General features: G+C 40.2%; 1 protein-coding gene across 1 annotated transcript; it reads left to right on the forward strand.

The window, feature by feature from the left end:
- Nucleotides 1–8,592: 8,592 nt before the first annotated feature.
- Nucleotides 8,593–10,608, forward strand: hmx3a (H6 family homeobox 3a). Its single transcript, XM_053333130.1, has 2 exons — nt 8,593–9,151; nt 9,986–10,608. Exons 1-2 carry the CDS (start codon nt 8,863–8,865, stop codon nt 10,606–10,608), a joined length of 912 nt encoding a protein of 303 aa, XP_053189105.1. The 5' UTR covers nt 8,593–8,862.
- The last annotated feature ends 4,937 nt before the right edge of the window (nt 10,609–15,545 follow it).

Below are 15,545 nucleotides of genomic sequence, written 5' to 3' on the forward strand. Positions count from 1 at the left end.
TGATAGACAGTAATAGCACTCTTTACCACCCCGCAACATAAGAGAGGGAGAAAAGAGAGCAAACAAACACCAATTACTGTCCATCACAAGGAGGAGGAAGAAGAGAGGGGGAGGGGGGGCGGGGGCAATAATGTTTGGGCTCTCTTTGTGATCACATGTTCCTCGCTACCCACAGACCAAAACAAGAGGGTCAGCGGAGTTGTGTCCACAGGGAAGACATGAGTATTAGTATCAACAATTATTGTTCTCTGAGCTGGTGAGTGGAAACAGAGACTCTTGTTGAGTTTAATAGTTTTGTTTGTGTTTGGGGTATTTCCTCTTTTATCCTCTTCAGTTTTTCAGCGTTTATCCCATTGTGTGTCAGATTGCTGCAGGTTCTCCACTGTGCTTGATGGGAATGCAGAAACAAAAGAGGCAGTTAAAGTGCTATTAGTTTTGATCGGTGTGTAATGGACTCTTATTCATTAGCCAATTCATTGATCCATCAGTAATCAATTTTGGGCTCATTTCCAACCCAGGAGCTGAATCTCAATCTATTTTACCTGAAGTGTCTTAGTCAAGATGAAATGTTCCCCCAACCCCATTTATTTATTCTGACGAGAGGATCCGGTTCCTCCTTATAATGTGGAGTTCTGTCTCATTACTATAGAGCGCACGCATCAGTCACATGTATGTTGTTATGTCGGAGGCTGTCTGAGACATAGAAGCGGGCTGTCTGGCCTGTGGATGTACCCTATCTATATTTTGGGCCTCGCTCGAGTTGGTTCTGGTCTGCTCGCGGGGGTCTAGGGTAACACTTTCTCATCCCTCTCAAGATCACATCCTTGATAGCAACAGCTCTTTAATAATGCAGTGGCACAGAGAGATCGGCTGACTCCTTGGATGTGGACAAGATAATATAGTGACACCGAGGATCCTTTACCAGTTCTCTGGGTCAAGGCTCTGGGTTCATAGCCAAACTCTTTAAAGCAGGACTTCTTAAACCTTTTCATGTCAAGGAAAGATTTTGTCCCAGGATCTCAACATTTTTTTTGCTTTTAGATGTTTTGTTACAGAAAATGTTTGAAACCTATGACCAAAATAGTCATACATTGTCATTATGTCACTTATGAATGGAATTATAGTGAAAACAAATTATTTCCCTCTTTGCTTGGGACCCCCTGGATTCCTTCCAAAGACCCTTGGGGGTTCCTGGATGCCGTTTTGACCACCTCTGCTCTAGAGGACAGTTCTGTTAGTTAACCTTATTCGAATGTGTTTCTTTGAAACTCTTTTGAAGACTGTAGAGGCAGGAAAGTAAATTGTTTCAGTTCAGAGATTCATAGTCTGTTTGCTTTTTTAACCTATGAGCAAACACATCATCATTCATAACACTGTGTCGTTCTGCACTGTTACCGACCATCCTCAGATGATTAGTATGTTCAGTCAGTTGCCTGTTGAAGCTGTGGCAGCCTATGCAAGAGCTGTTTATAAGGTTAATAGCTCAGCAGCCACCTGTCAGCCACAGAGTTATCACATCATAATTATTAATGTGGTTTTTGCAGTCTTTTCAGTAAACTTTTAACCAGGCTGTAACATCATGTATCTCACAACAGTGCTTTTCAGTCACAGGTGAGCTCCACTGCTAAAAGCTACTGATTCGGTCAGTGACAACAATGACTCGGGATATTGTGACATTTACACACAGCACACTGCATCTCCCAAAACAGATTGCATAAAAAGTGTTCATTAGTTCATTTTGGGGACATATGCTTTTTCACTTTTCTGCTGGCAGTTGGATGAGAAGATTAATACCACTCTGTTGTACAGTAGCTGTAAAACTTGCGGATCAACATGTTATATCTTGTTTGTTGAACGTGTACCAAAACTGAAGTTTAAAATGACATACATCATTTCCTCAGTCTTGTGCCAAACTATCTCTCGGCCTGGAGCATTAACAGTAAAGTAAACAATAAATTCTCCGACGGTTGCCTAGTTACTGGTCCCAGCCAACATAAAGTCCTCCTTAATATGATAAATTAATATTTTTACACAAACAAAAAAGATATAAAGTGTTGGTTCATGACAGTTGTATTGATTTTGAAGTTTAAGAACAGAGACAGAACAAGAACTTTCTCTCCACAAACATCAGGACACCAAAAGACAGATCAATAAGTGTGTGTAAAAAAGATAAATAACCCACCCCCCCCAAAAAAATAAAAATAAAATAGAGATGAAATGAAATATATAAATACTTAGATAAAAAGAGAGTGAATATGGAAACAAAACATAAAACACATAAACATCACAAAGAGGCAGAAGGTAAATATATAATACTGTAATAATAAATTAATAATATACTGTATAATAAATAAGAATCAATGGGGATAATGTCAAAGTAATGGCCAATTAAGAGTCACTGTACCCAGTTATTTCAGACCAAGCTAAACTATTTAAACGCCTCTGTAAAGCCTAGGCCCCATCTTCTCTAATATAGTCTAGAAAGGGGTTCCAAATATTAAATAATTTAAAAAGCGTGTTGCTTCAAGAGGGATAAGTTCCATAGAGGTGCCATGTTATCTGTTTCCCACTGTTTCATGTCTTTGTGCTAAGCTAAGCTTACCAACTGCTCCAGCAACATATTTGGTGTACAGAGATAGGACCAGCAGCCTATCATTCTTCTCATGTAAATGTGCACAAGAAAGCAACAAAGTGTACTTACCAAAGTGATGAACTATTTCTTAAATATTTGTTACTGGTGAGTTTACATAAATCAATGATGTGATTAAAGTGATATAAAACAAACAAACTCTTTTCTTCTTAAAAAAACCCCAACTACATCCTCGGTTGAATGGGTCGCCCTGGTCACATTTAGATATTGTTAAGCGGCTTTGAATAGCTCCCTTGATTTCACAGTTCCAAATGACCCGCGATAATCAGGTCATTAAAATGAGCCCATTCTCCACATCTGACACACTTCCACTCCTGCCTCATCTGAATAACAAATCAGCTGTGGAGTGCTTTCTCAAACAGAAAGAGGGAGAAGAAGAAAAAAGGAAAGAGGGAAAACCAACTTTCTCTTTATTTTCAGGTTAACCTTATCTCTATATTCAGGAGTAAAGATGGCAGCTAGAGGGGGGGAAAGGTCCTGTCAAAAGTGCCAGTGCCTGTGTGAAAGTACCCGGTTTTCTTAATTCATCCCTTAGGACCGGATAAGTCTATCAATCTGTTAAATTGGAAAGCCATTAGGTGCCCTGGTTTATGTGTTTCAAGCTGTTAACTAGAGGCTGATTGATTGTTGTTCCTTTGATGGGATATGCTGATCTAATCTCACTGTGTGCACGTTTGCAATAAATTACACAATTCATTTCCCCCATTTACAGGGAGGGAGGGAGGGAGGGGGGGATCACACCTCCAGGCATGCCTACGCTCTGCAGGCAAAAGAGCAGGGAACCTATTTTATGGTGCCATTTAGCCAGCAAGCTTTTAGCAATCCCAGCCTTCTTTCTACCCCCCACCCCCCTACCCTTCCATCCCCCCACCCCCACCCCTCCAAAAAATCGAAGCATAATCAAGGTGTATGTTTAGAAAATTTATTGTTATAATTTTCCCCCATAATCTCTTCCATTTTCCTGCAGCCGCAGTGACATAGATCATCATCTAAAAAGAGAAAATGGATAGCAGTTTAAAATTTATCGGTCTTTGATTCTCAATTATACGTGTTTATGACTTCATCTGTCTTCAGTGACTTCAACCTTTTCCATTATGGTGGAATATTATTTGTACGGAATCCATTAAATTCACAAGGCAGGACTCTAATGGTGGGGCTGCAGCGATTTGCAGAGGGAAAAGTTTTGAAAGGTTGGCTTTAGGAAAAGCGCGGCTGTTATGACACAAGAAATTGCTTTATTGATGGTCTGCTCTGCTGCCTGTGCATTTGGCCATTTGTTACCCAGCCCATATCTATATCTCAGGCTGACACTGATGAGAACTTTTCTGTTGCCCTCTCCAGATTACCGAGTTGTAATGACACATACAGGCAGGCTGGGTAAAAAGCCCAGACTCACCGACAATCCAGGGAAGATTTTTGGAGATACAGAAGGTGGATATTGAGGCTGGGTGCCTGCAGGGCTCGGAAGAAGCTGCTCGTAATAGAGAAAAAAGGCTACATTGCTCCTGTGACTGTTTCCATCCAAACCCTACAGAGGTCATCATCTCTGCTGAGAAACAATAAAAGGGAAGAAGGAGTGATAAAATGTAGATAAAATGATAGCAGGAGAGATAAAAATGAGTATTCACCCTCTATGTGCTCACATTTACTCATATACTCATGTTTTCAGGATATTTCTGAAAGGGAGTGATCACACATTTATCTGGAAAATCACAGCCTTGTGTTACATTTGCCAGAAGAGCTGTCATCCTCATCTTAAATACATGTTGTTTCCTGTTTACACAGGAAGTAACAAGATTCACTGTAGTCAAGTGGCCACTGAAGTGCTCCAGCCCGAATGACATTGAGCTCCTTCGACTGGCTGGTGCACAGTGCCGAATAAAAGCCAATCACGCTGTAATTCAAGATTCACCTGGCCACTTACAATCAATACCTGCACAATCCCAATTAAAGCTTGCCGGGTCAGTGGAGGGCCACCAATTCCTTTACAAGTTAAATGCAATACTTAAATCTAAGCAATCTCAGTGTGGCCTTCGCCGGTTTAATGGCTCGTTCCAACAGGAGTGCCCAGTTAAAAGTCCAGGAAGGACACAGAGGTGGACAGCTTTCAGTGATGAATGCTGCTACAGTATCTGTTGTTGATGCAGTTTGACGCTAAGATCTTGTTGTGCAACAGGACTGTGTGCAAAGTTCCTGTTTCAAATCCTCATTCCAATTGAAAACATGTTTGGAAAAGCTTAAATGCATGGATAGTGTTTGATCAGCTTAATCCATGTTTACATAAGCCACAGTCATTGTTCATTATTAGATTGTGTGTAGATATGTAATGACAAAGGTGAGATGATACAGCAGAATGTGATCCTTTTTTAAATGATTCAAATAAACCCTAATTATTAGCTTTTACCAATTTCTAAATTGGTATAAAGACTCACAACATCAGAGCCAGTAATGGAAAGTAACATTTACTCAAGTACCGTTCCTTGATAGATTGACTTCACAACACATTGTACTGTTTACTCCACTACATCTATCTGACGACTGTAGCTGCTAGTAATATTGAAGATTAGGTTTTTACATTTAAATACCAACCATTTATAAAATATGGGGCATTTTTGTAGCTACAGAAAAGCAACCAACTACAACACATTAATAGATCAACAATAACGGTGATTATGAGTATGCTTCTTACCAATAATAGTCCTCTACTTTTACTTAAGTGACATTTTCAATGGTCATACTCATAATGGAGTATTTTTAGAATGCAGTATTGCAGCTTTTACATTACAAGTATAGGATCTGAATACTCCCTCCGCCACTGCTCAGAACTCAAAAATCACAGTTCCACCATCGACATCTCATACCTACCTATTTTTCTCAATTTTTTCCCCTCCAGTTTTCTCTCCCTGAGCTTTTGCCGTTGCTTCCATGCCATCACAGCTCTGACCCACAGAAAGGAATTCTCACAAGATATCAAAACAAAAATCTATATTTAATATGGGAGCAATTACAAAGCGAAGTTGGCTGCACAGGGCCGTTGTCACCAGAGCGCGTGTTTTTCATCAAATAGGTCATTAGATGATGATGGATGTAAACCTATAAAGTATCTAAACTGGACCTTTTAACAAACCACGAGCAACACTATCATTTCTCTAATAGAACCTGCTGACCGTGTCATTCCCTCCTGCCATTTGTCATTTTTCCTTGTGAAATAATCAATATCTGGGCGCTTTGAAATAAATAATATAAAAGTCATAGTAACCTACCCGAGGAGCAACAAAAATAGACTTATGGAGCATTCAGAAGGCCAATATGGCCTTTGGGCAATGTCTACTGCATTTTTCTAATCAATGCATAATATGAACTGTATTTTCTATGGTGCAGACTGCAGGATCTTAGTTTGTGCAGTTTATTTTCAGGCATAGCATCTGTTTGGTTCTTTTTATCCTCAGTGAAGTATGAGTTGGATTGCCATCAGCCACAGTAAGAAGTCTTGTAGTAAAGTATTAAATATGGAGTAAATATTGATGTAGACTTGCATCTGCCCTTCAAAAACATGAGTCTCTTTTACTCAGTTGTTAAAATAATAATATAGAGAGACAAGTAATATATATCTGCACTGTTCTATTTGCACCATTTTGGTTACACAGATGTTCACCAGCCATCATTCATTTCTGACATCCTCCACCTGAACCTTCATCTTTCTGAAATATTGTGACACATCCATAACTTAAATTTAAACCACTGGAATTATTTACAAGCATCTCAGACAACTGTATTTTTAATTTTGACACCAAGAAAATGTATTTTGTCAAGGAAGACGGATGGTGTGATGTCAGTGAATCACAAATCTCTCTGCTACTTTACTGACAAATAGTCTGCCCTATTAATTTGGTATAAGTTGGGTAAATTGTGTAGAAGTTGTAAGTTATTTTAAGCATTTTAATAATAATAACTATTTTGTTCAAGGTTTCTTGTTTGCTATGTTGACTACTGTATGTTAGGCAATGTGTAGTGTGAATAGAAATGGTTTTATGGATATGAACATAACTGGGACCTGATACACTATCACTATAAAATAATAGAAAATAAAATGACTGAGATTTAAATTCAAACTGTCCTTATTCACAAACTATCTAATCCCAACCAAATATTCATGTTTTGAGTGTGCCATAAAATGACCTGTCATGGTGACTATGTAAGGAAAGATGGTAATTACATCACAGTAACAGGATATCTCCATTTGAGCCGCACACTAAATGAATGACACGTGTTTTACTAACACATGGACATACCGCTGCATATAGGAACTCTCAAGATGATGGAAAAAGGCACCGCAGTACAACCTTTACCTCGTCACTGACACCCCTCATTATGTCTGCATATCACATGGCTAATGTATGTCTTCAGGGAACAGATGATGGTGATCATAATTCATATAATTCAATGAGTTTCTCAGTTAGGTCACATTGTAATCACATTTTAGGGTAAAGGGAGGAAATTTGCCCTATTTTTGGACTTTTTTGTCACTTTGGTGGATAATTTATTTACTTGCATTGATTCCCAGCATGGTGACTTATCCTAACACACACACACACACACACACACACACACACACACACACACACACACTTACTTTCTTTCTTTCTCTTTTTTCCCCTCTCTCTCTCTCTCTCTCTCTCTCTCTCTCTCTCTCTCTCTCTCTCTCTCTCTCTCTCTCTCTCTCTCTCTCTCACTTTTTTTCCACACATGCGTGCATTCTTGCATTTCATCCGCACTGCCCACAGAGGACGCTGTCTCCCCGTTCATCTACCACCATCCACCCAACCGGGCTGCTTTTTTAACAAGTCAATTAATATCAATGAGCGAATACACATAGCACATTTACAAAGAGTGCAATCTGAGGGAGGAATTAACCAAATCGATTAGGGAGGATAAGTGACTGTGCGACCCGCAGACATTGTGGAAGTGGCCCTCGCTGAAAATCAATGAATTAGAAATATGAATCTAATCGCCTATTGGTGACACGTTGAGTAGCTGCAGCCTGATCTCAGGCCTTTTTTCATATAGTGTCTGAGAGTCTGATAAGCAATAGTTTGAAGTTAATTTGACGATTACAATGATCACTACACTCTTGGCGATGGGGTACAAAATTTGAACGATTCTGCATAAATAAGAATTACTATTAATATTAGTTAATGAGTTGTGGGGTATTTAATCTGGTATACGTGCTGTTGGATTGGTGCTATGGCCGATTTGTTAATCACACACATACATACATACACACACTTTTAGATCATTTACTTAATTTTTATTTTATTTTAAATTAAACTGAATCTATTTGACGGACACAAATGCATCACACAATGCAATCTTAAAATAGGCCTGTTAAACTGGATTATTATTTTCCTATTTCTTTGAACCACATATACTTTGTAGAAGTTAGAAGTTAAATACATTTATATTGATAAATAAGACAAAATTAAAACATACAACAACTAAACTCCTGGAGCTTCAAAAATGTATCACTAGGCCAAATGTAAAAAACAACCACTGAATTATGAGTAAACTAATGAACTAGATATGTGTATGACTGTAATGTGAGTTGTGTGTTGAGGCGTTTATCCCAAACCTTTCTTTTTGGCGCTAACAGCCCCTGTGTTCATTTTCTGCCTAATTGGACTGTATGAGACCAATAACGGAGCGAGCGCACACAGCCTGCAGCCAGAGAGGGGAGGACTCTCTCTCTCTCTCTCTCTCTCTCTCTCTCTCTCTCTCTCTCTCTCCTCACCGTCTCTCCCTTAATCCCATTTGCCATTGTACATGCCCAATCGCCTATACTTTCTGCATTTAACTTGGATGACATTTTTATTTCATCATTAGCATCAGACGCCAGACTGACTGACACGGTGGACACAGTTTGCGTTTTGACGAAAGAGCCCGGGATGAGACATCTCCGTGTTTGTACCTGTTTTTACCGCTCAAACATCTTTATTTTATTATTTTTCTAGCCTTAGAAGGACGTCTGTTTTTGACGCGCTCTCCGGGTGTGAAATCGTGTCTCCGCGTTAAAACCCGTCGAGAAGAATAAAACAGGGAGTCATCGCAGCCAGGATAACAAACAGTCTGTAAGTCAGTTTTGCCGTTTTTTCTTTTTTTTTTCTTTTTGATTTCTTGCTTCCGTGGTCCTTTGCGTTCAGACCACAGCCACAGCGATGCCAGAGACAACGCAAGAGACGTGTGCTTCGGCAAAGGACTCTCCTTTCTTCATTAAGAACCTGCTAAACTGTGATAGCAAACCGTCCAAACCCAAACCAGTGCTGGCTGCCACTAAGATGGCCTTAGAGGGAGGACTTTCCCTTTCCCAGGTCGGGGAATTCAACTTTCCACGCTTTGACCTGCCCGCACAGAGGTTCAGTCTTCCGGCTCACTACTTGGAGCGCACCTCGGCGTGGTGGTACCCCTACGCCCTCAGCTCATCCGCCCACCTACACAGAACTGAAGGTAAGCACAAGTCATTTTAACCTTTTGAGTTTCATGTCGACTTTGGAGTTTATTTTTCTGCATTAAAACAGAGGCAAATGTTACAGGAAATAATTTATTTTTTAATGACAAACACATTTTTCACGACCATGTGCACGTGTCTAATATTGTGATTGAACGTCCTTAGATCTTTTTAATGAGAAATAATATTACGTTGGTTGTCTTTGCCACTGAGTAAACTGACGCCTTGTCCTGTATTCAGGACTATTTTGTTACGCCATGCAAGCAGTGATATAGGATAATAGATCAATAAAGTGACACTGTGCATAAAATGAAGTAGACATCGTCAAATCATCGGATGAGGGTGACGATGCGCGGCGTGCTTTTGATTTGTCTGTTGGCGCTCACTGTGAACATTTCACCCCGGAGGTTTGGCCACTGACAGGCTCTTTACCTGCCAGTTTCTGTGATTTATTCACATGGGATTCAAAACACCCTGATATGGACGACACTATCGTGCCTTCATGCAAAGTCAAAGGGTTTTTTGCCTACTTGTTTACACAGAGAGGTTATATGACCGTATAAAAACGACAGCTAGGCTTAAACAAGCACACAGTTACTGGATAGTTTGTACTGGATAGTTTATTTGGGTTATTTTTTAACAAGATGAGAGGTGATAATCTGAATAGGCCTGTTTGTGAACACGGTGCTGTAAATTAGATGTGGTGTGGGGGTGTTTTCCCAAAGCCCGCATGCTGTCCAGAATCAACAGGCTGTTGTTAAAAAGAAAAAGAAAGTCAGACACCATCAGGCCTCACTGTTAATAACCACATCATCATATGTCCCCCATTCCAGTCATCGAGAAACCAGGAGCCAGAGACTCCTCTCCAACCTCGGGCACGGACAGAGACTCACCGGACCTGGTACTCAAATCCGAGCCGGACGCCAAAGACGACGACGAGGACGATGAGCACAACAACAACAAAAGCGGCGATGAGATAATCCTGGAGGAGAGCGACACGGAAGAAGCCAAAAAAGACGAGCTGGGGGAGTGGAAGAAGATGGACGATGACAAGAAGCCGTGTCGCAAGAAGAAGACGCGCACGGTTTTCTCCCGGAGCCAGGTGTTCCAGCTGGAGTCCACCTTCGACATGAAACGATACCTGAGCAGCTCGGAGCGGGCCGGCCTGGCCGCGTCCCTGCACCTGACGGAGACTCAGGTGAAGATCTGGTTTCAGAACAGGAGGAACAAGTGGAAAAGGCAGCTGGCCGCGGAGCTGGAGGCCGCCAACCTCAGCCACGCCGCAGCGCAGAGGATAGTCCGAGTGCCCATCCTTTACCACGAAAACTCGGCCTCAGAGAGCGGGGGCACCGCTGCCAACGTGCCCGTGAGCCAGCCGCTGCTCACCTTCCCTCACCCCGGCGTCTACTACTCCCACCCCATCGTCACATCAGTGCCGCTGCTCAGACCCGTTTGAAATTAACTGCGGCACAAGTTGGTGTCTATTTCCAAAATCAACTAATGCGAAAAGTTCAACAACAAAAAAAGACTAAGCCTAATATTTTTGTACAACTGACTAAATGAAGAAACAAAGAAAAGAAAAGAGACACACTGTCAGGCCTACATGGACCAATTTTTGGCAAATGTCCTGTGTCATTTTCCATATGGGTGCAGTTTACACGTGATCCGACAATTACAAATTATTATTATTATTATTATTATTATTATATCTGTAATTATCACCTCAGGAGTCCACCTGCTTCTACTGCCTGATGAGGGTTTTAATGTTTTTATTTTCCACTAGTTTTACACCATGACTGTTGATGGCAGGACAATGTTGTATAATTTACCTTTTTTTTAACCTTGTTTACAAAAATTGACGGCCTAAAGGCGCGGGCCCGTCTACCATCTGACAATTATTTGGCTTAATTTACATTTCCAGAACTGATAAAACGATTATGTGCAATACACTGACGGTGTGCTGTGAGTGAATGAATCCATGTGTTGTCATCCACGGTGGATAATTCATCAGGCTTTTTTTGTTTTGTTTTGTTTAGTAATATTTACCTTTTTTTTTTTTGTTTTTGTTTTTTTAAAGCGCTTGACGGGGGACAATCAAGACACTCTCAACTGTAAAAAAAAAAAAAAAAAAAAAAAAAAAAAAAAGAAGAAGAAGAAAAAAGAAAAAAAACAAAGAAAAAAAATAGCCATGTAGCTTTCTGTTTAGTTTTAGTGATTCTCAGTCCTGCTCCCTCCACACGGACACGTCCTTCAAGCACAAGTGTGAGCTCCACTGTCACTTCATCTACTAAAATATCGACTACACTGGTGTACAAAATATGTAAATGTATATATTTAATGAGGAGCGGGGGGAGGAGCTGCCACTTGCGGCCTCTTTGTACAGAAAAAAACAAGGTTTTGATATTGTATTGCTGAATCATGTTGTGAAATAAATGGAGAATATTCCTTACATTTTTAGGAAGCGGCATCGTGTGATCTGTATTCCAGATGTTTATCATTCCCACTGTATTCCCGATGAACACAGAGGAGGTGAAAATACAAATTGAATCATCACATTTCATTTTTTTGTCACTACAACAGTATTTTATTCCTTCTTTTTTTTTTTTTTTTTTTTTACACAGTCTTCATGTATTGACTGATAAAAAAAAAAAACACACACACACACACACACTTGGAGCTTGTGCAGGTGGGTTTCTGTAATCATCTTACTGTTATGCACTTTAAAAACGTTATTTTACATAAAAAGTGGCTCGGTCAATTAGATGCGTAATTGCCACCATCTTGCCAAAATTATCAGTAATGTATTCAGAGGAGGACATTACTCCCTCTGAGTATGAGCTGCTGTCTTTTAACCCCCCCCCCCCCCTCCCTCTCTCTCTATCCCTCTCTCCCTCTCTCTCTCTCTCTGTATGGAAAGATCCATGACAAATATTGCCAATTTGTTTGGTGATATAAGCCCTCAGTTTGGCTGCTTTATTTTTGATACTTTAGCACATTGAAAATACTTTTAATACAATTAAATTGGATAACAAACAAAAAGATAAATGTAGTGAAAATAACCATACTCTTATCCTTGAGTGAAAGCCTAAATGAACAGCTTGTTTTGAGAAATACTTTTTTTTAAAGGGTGTAACATTTGAAACTGGAGATAGACTAATAAACTGGTACTTTGTAACACATAATCCTACAAGTGTCACTGGACACTTGATGCGACTGTCTCATTGAAGACATGCTTATATGTGTGTATGTAGCCTAATTTAAGCAAATAAGTTCAAAGTCAGGAAATAATAAAAAACAAAGAATGCTGTCGGTGTTTATGCAAAGTAACCTGCTTCGGCATTTTCTCATGAACAAGGAAACAACCTCTGAGCGAATATGATAACTTTTAATTGTCTTCCACTTTGATTCAAGCTGCAGCGTGATCTGAAAAGATGAATGGAAATTAATGCAATTGCACTAAAAATATTTGGGGCTACTCCATCTCATGGTAATGATCTTGCTTAATATTATGGAGGGGGAAAAAAAATCAGGATCACATTTCAATTTTCAAGATAATAACAGGACAAGTTTAAGGATGACTTTTTTTTTTTTTTTTTTTTTTTTTTTTTTTTTTTTTACCGTCACTATAATCTATACTATATTCTATGTACTGTATACTGTCCCTCTCCTCCTTCCCCCAGACAGAAATGGGTAAATTGTCGGGGGGAGCAATGCAGATCCAAGAGGAGGAGACTGAGGAAAATAAGTTAACAGCCTCTGTTGAACTCGGCGCAGCTTTAAAAAAAAAAAAAAAAGAAGCAATAATGTATTAATTATTTCTATAGCCTATTGTCAGTTAATCGCACAATTATGATTAATTAATTAATTGCTAATCAACAAAGAGTTTAACGGATCTTTGCACTTGATAACAATCCACCTGCAGACTGTAAACAGGTGACCGTGTCCAGGTGGACACTTGTAGACATCTGCAGAGAATCTATACAAGCTGCTTCTGCATGCTCCCTTTAATTAAAACACCAACACTTAATAAAGCCTGGTTCAATAGTACACTCAGAGTGTGTTTGACTCGCAGACTCTGCAGGTTCACTCACCTGCGGTATACGCAAATACAAAATATTGCACTTGGATTTAAATTATTACTACCATGAATAAATGCGTTGCTGTTAAAACCCTGAATGGATCTGCTATGAGGCACGAGTATTTCTCAGGAACCTCAAAGGCCGTTTTCTGCTTTCATCTGTAGGCTTGATATAGTTATTGGAAATGAATCAGTCATCTATAAACCCCATATGATGACCTCATCAAGAGACAAAGGGTTCATTCAAATATCGTCAGATCACCCAAGTATTGACGTGTACCTACCATGCACACTCAACACGGCCCCATTACTGCAAATTAATAGATTGGTATGGTATTATTCCTCTGGCACATATCGATCCGTAAACGTCTGCAGCACATTGCGACAAGTAAGAGCAACGTTCACAGGCCGCTTCGGCTCAGCTTATGACCTTGATTTGCGCGCATAAATTGAAAAAATTACCACTCGATAATTTCCATTTGTGCTACATCTTTATGTAAAGGAGAATAGGGAGCGGGGGCAAAATCAGATAAAGTAGCCTACATTTGCAAGAACGGGGGCAAACGGACGTGACCGGGTACCGCGCTCAGTGTATTACATTTAAATGGAGAGCTGAATGGGTAATTTCTAGCCATATCAACGGTTTTAGTGCTAGTTTGGAAACACACAAGTGGCCTCGACCACCTTGCGTAACGCTATAGCCTCTTTTCTGCAAAAGCTGGCATCTGCTCACACGTGTGCGGGACAATTCAAGTTATACAAGGACTTAAAGTCTGCTTGCGGAGATTAAAGCATTTATTTACAGCATCAAAAGGGATTCTGTTATGAAGCATTTCTGGCAGGGTTAGAACCCCCTCCCCTGAGATCCATGAGGGATTGGCAGACGGTGCCCTGCCAAGACAGACATCACGTGATTACAGTTATATTTTAATTGATCAGTAAGAGATTAGATTAAAATATATATATTTTACACCATCACATATAATTAGTTTCCAGTTTCCTTTTTTCTTTTCTTTTCTTTTTTTCTTACACCACATCAAACAACCATCCTCCTTTGGCTCCCTTGGGCAAAAAACGTGGCAGTGAATGTGTGTGAAGAAAAAGTTGCAGATCAAACACACCTTTCACACGTTGGCTCTGTGCGTCAGCAAATGGATCCAAATATAAGCCTTGGTAAAAATAAAGAATTTAAATTAGTATATTGTCATAATCAGAGGCCAAACGGAAGTGGTCTGAGCACCTAGTGTACCCGGTGTGACGCGTCAGGACTCATGCTTTTTAACAACTCTTTTGACACTTCTGGAAGAGGAAATCTTGTTTTAAATCCGTCCAATTTGCTTTCCTGATTGAATGCGAGCATCAGATTTTCATCAAAGTTCTATTAAGTGAAACATAGGTTGCGGGGCACCGTCTGATTGGAACAGTTTAAATTTTAATTGTGTTTTTAATTTGACATATAGTTGCTGTGAAGAATGACACTGAAACGCCGAGGGGCGGTCGATTTTCTTAATTTCTCCCCGAGGAATTGATGAGTCTATCAGGGCAGTAGATTGGAAAGCCATTAAAACTCAATGGTTAGGTTGTTAATTGGAACTTGATGGATAGGAGCCCTTGGATAGGCTGTACTGATCCAATCTTCCTGACTTTGTGTTTTCCAATAAATTACCCAGTTCATTTCCACACTCAGATTACATAAATTGTACACCTCCAGGGCTCAGGCGCTCTGCTTGCGTTTACAACTCTCTCTCTCTCTCTCTCTCTCTCTCTCTCTCTCTCTCTCTCTCTCTCTCTCTCTCTCTCTCTCTCACGCGCACAGACACAAGCGCGCACGGGGACGCACACCAACCGCCTCCTGAAAAAAGAGCAGGCCCCGCTTTCTTGAATGAAAATCGAAACATAATCAACGTTTATACTTAGAAAATTTATTGATATCATTTTCTCTGGTAATTTCCTTATTCTAGAGTTGGACACGCCATATATCATAATACACACGTGTAAAGGGTCTTTGTTTAATATTTATCGAAGCTTGATTCCCAGATCAAAGCGCCTCATAACTTCATCTGTCTCTCTCAGACCTTTCTCTCCTGGTAAAGATCTTGTTCTGTTATTGCGGTAGGGCGGCCATACACCACCTATCATTGTGATAGAGCACGAATTTAGGGCCGCTGCTTGCTGTTTGGGGCCTTTGTCGTGCAGGCCTCGGTGAAAACATGGGTCGAGGATGAACATTTCCATACTAATAGAGGCAACCACACTGCCAAACTCGGCCTGTACGACCGGGCCCATATAAACGCCAACTCGGACATAAAAAAAAC

Source organism: Scomber japonicus, chromosome 14 (assembly GCF_027409825.1).
Source record: "Scomber japonicus isolate fScoJap1 chromosome 14, fScoJap1.pri, whole genome shotgun sequence".
Classification (NCBI taxonomy): domain Eukaryota; kingdom Metazoa; phylum Chordata; class Actinopteri; order Scombriformes; family Scombridae; genus Scomber; species Scomber japonicus.